This window comes from Otolemur garnettii, unplaced genomic scaffold, assembly GCF_000181295.1.
Source record: "Otolemur garnettii isolate 467f Iridium unplaced genomic scaffold, OtoGar3 scaffold00153, whole genome shotgun sequence".
Lineage (NCBI taxonomy): Eukaryota > Metazoa > Chordata > Mammalia > Primates > Galagidae > Otolemur > Otolemur garnettii.
Genome location: NW_003852548.1, coordinates 2,760,016 through 2,763,044, shown reverse-complemented (window position 1 = coordinate 2,763,044; position 3,029 = coordinate 2,760,016). Strand labels below are relative to the sequence as shown.

General features: G+C 48.3%; 1 protein-coding gene across 1 annotated transcript in view; it reads left to right on the top strand.

The window, feature by feature from the left end:
* The window catches only part of GRIPAP1 (GRIP1 associated protein 1), a 38,210-nt gene that overhangs the window by 24,954 nt on the left and 10,227 nt on the right, over positions 1-3,029 (top strand). Inside the window, exons 15-19 of the mRNA XM_023519039.1 lie at positions 326-403; positions 507-602; positions 692-748; positions 849-948; positions 2,938-3,027. Coding sequence (XP_023374807.1) covers positions 326-403; positions 507-602; positions 692-748; positions 849-948; positions 2,938-3,027 — 421 coding nt within the window. The remainder of the gene's footprint in view (positions 1-325; positions 404-506; positions 603-691; positions 749-848; positions 949-2,937; positions 3,028-3,029) is intronic.

Below are 3,029 nucleotides of genomic sequence, written 5' to 3'. Positions count from 1 at the left end.
AATGACAATAATGCCTACTACCTAGGTATTATGGGGAGTTATAGAAAATGAGTTAATATATGTAGAATCCTTTGAACATTCCTGGCATGAAGTAAGTGCTGTGTTATGTTTTGCTAAATAAAACATAAATGAAAATCTAGGCCAACCATCTGAATCATGCAGCCCTAGATAGGATACTTCTGCAAACTGCCTAAGGGCACATGGAGTAGCCCACAGGAGGGTCATTTCTGCCTACCCATGGGCCCCTGCTGCAGTCCTTCACGCTCCTAGCTTGGCATGATATCTTCTGAGGGTGCTATGACCAGACCTGGGACTTGTCTTGTAGGAATCCCTGCAGCAGCAGCAGCAGGAACAAGAGGAAGTCCTCAAGCAGTGTCGTGAGCAGCATGCTGCCGAGCTAAAGGTGCTTCTCACATGATGGTGTACCTCTCTCCCAGCAGTGACAGGCCCTTGGGGGAGGACAGAGGCTTCCCAAGCTGAGGCCTGAACTATTCTCTGCTTTGCAGGGCAAGGAGGAGGAGCTACAGAGTGTGCGGGATCAGCTCCAGCAGGCCCAGGAGGAGCTGGACTGCCACCTGAAGACCATCAGCATCCTGAAGCAGGTAAGCCATCCCTCCATGGCCCCAGCCACACCACTGGGCTGTGGCAGGGAGCAAGGAAGTGGCACCTGCCAGCTTTCTCTCTTCCACAGGAGGTGAAGGACACAGTGGATGGACAGCGGATCCTGGAGAAGAAGGGCAGTGCTGCGGTAAATGGGGGTGCCCAAGAATGGCTTTCTCCTGGCCTGTGGCCTCCCACCTATGGGCTTGTTGGGCCCCAGCCCTCATTTTCCTCCTGTTCCCCCACAGCTCAAGGATCTCAAGCGGCAGCTGCACCTGGAGCGGAAACGGGCGGACAAGCTGCAGGAACGGCTACAGGACATCCTTACCAACAGCAAGAGCCGCTCAGGTGATGGGCCAGGACAGGCAGGGGAGGCTGAGACTGTGGGAGGTAGGGCTTGGGCCTGTGGGCCAAGAGACCTTCCTACCCTCCCTCACCTTCCTGTACTTCCCTTGGCTCTGTCTCTCTTGAACTCAGTCTGTCTTTTACCTTTTTCTGTCTCTCCTCTATTTTTTTTTTTTGAGACGGTGTCTCACTTTGTTGCCCTCAGTAGAGTACTGTGGTGTCACAGCTCACAGCAACCTCTAGCTCTTGGGCTTAGGTGATTCTCTTGCCTCAGCCTCCTGAGTACCGGGGACTACAGGCACCCGCCACAACGCCTAGCTATTTTTGTTGCAGTTTGGTTTGAACCCACCACCCTCTGTGTAGGGCCGGCGCCCTACTCACTGAGCCACAGGTGCTGCCCTCTGTCTCTCCTCTAATTCTTCCTCTACGTTGTCTGGGTTTTCTGTGTCTGTGTCCTTTTTGGGATGTCTTTTCTCTGTTTCTATCTCTCTGCCTCTGTCTCACTTTGTTCTCTGTCCTATTTGCCTTTATCTTTCTGCTTTCTTTCTCTAGTCCTCTTTTTTTCTCCTCCCCTTTTTTTCTTCTCTATGTCCCTTGATATCTCTACCTCTGTGTCTTTTTTCTCTGTCTTTGGTATGTCTCTGTCTCCTTACTGTATGTACTACATATACATTCCCACACCACATTTGGTGTTTCTAAATCTATTGTATTCATTCTCTTATTCTATAAATCTCCATGTTCAAGTCCAGGGTCCCTGATCTGAAACCCACTATGTCCCTGCCCTTCAGGGGCTCCCCATTGAGCTAGGGAGACAGACTTACACACAGAAAGTAATGCTGCAATGTTTTTATTATACAACTAAGCCAACTCATGTTATTTCTGTCACTTAAGGGAAAAGACACACATACAAAAACTGGAGTTGCCTCAGCTTTTTCTTTTTTATCCAGGAATAGCCTATAAATACATTTAAAGAAATAAGATGCAGTAATGGCTCTGGTACATCTCTTAGATCTCAAATTGAGAGAAAACTTGCTCCCTTGTCCCCCTACTCAGGGTACCCATGGAACCCTACCTGCCTACCTCACCCTCACTGGAGTTCCGTGGGGTGTGTTGGCAACCCCCTCCCTGTCACCCAGAAGCAGCCACAAGAGCAGCAGCATAAGCTCAGTGCCTGTATTTTAAGTGAGATGGCAAAACAGATGGAACTCTCACCAAATCAATTCCTCTCTGAGACACTCAGTCTCCTGCAGTAACCTCTCTTTATAAAGGAGGAGTTGTGTTTCTGTTTTGTCACAGATTACTTGGGATTGATTAGAATCATATACCATACTTTTACCTTGTCCATTAGATTAAATTTAGATTTAGGTATGTGGTTACTAGAGTCTGCCTTTATCATTTTTTCTCTCAATATCTGCGGTGACTTGTGTCTTTCTACAGGGTCTCTGTTCATCATCTCGTTCATCTCTGGCTTTCTGTCCCTCTGGGGTTTTCTCTCTGCACATGAGTATGCACCTGGGCCCTCTCCAGCTATCTATCTTCCCTTCTTTGAACCCTGAGTCTGAGTGTTTTTACCACTTAAACCCCATGTTGCCATCTTTCCCTTAGCCCCTTCTGTTTTATTTTTTTCTTTTTCTTTTTTTTTTTTCCAGACTACTATGGAGGTACAGACATTTTGGTTACATAAATTGCTTTTGTACAGTTTGAGTCAAAATTATAAGTGGTAATGTGCATTGTACCCCTTAGGTGTGAATTTACCCATCTCCTCCTCCAGCCTCTTCCATTTTGTCTCTTTTGTTGTCTATTTGTCCCAAGAGGCAGCTCCTTTTTCTATTTCTGTCTCTCCCTGTCCTGCTCCTGCCTTTCCCCATGTCTGGGTGTCTCTGCTTCTTTCCATCTCTGTCAAATCTATTTCTGCCTCTTCCTGCTGGTCGCTGCCCTGGGACCTGGGGTGGGGGCACTGGAGCTCAGATTTCTCTTCCCTCCACTGCCCAGGCCTTGAGGAGCTGGTTCTCTCAGAGATGAACTCACCAAGCCGGACCCAGACAGGGGACAGCAGTAGCATCTCCTCTTTCAGCTACCGGGAG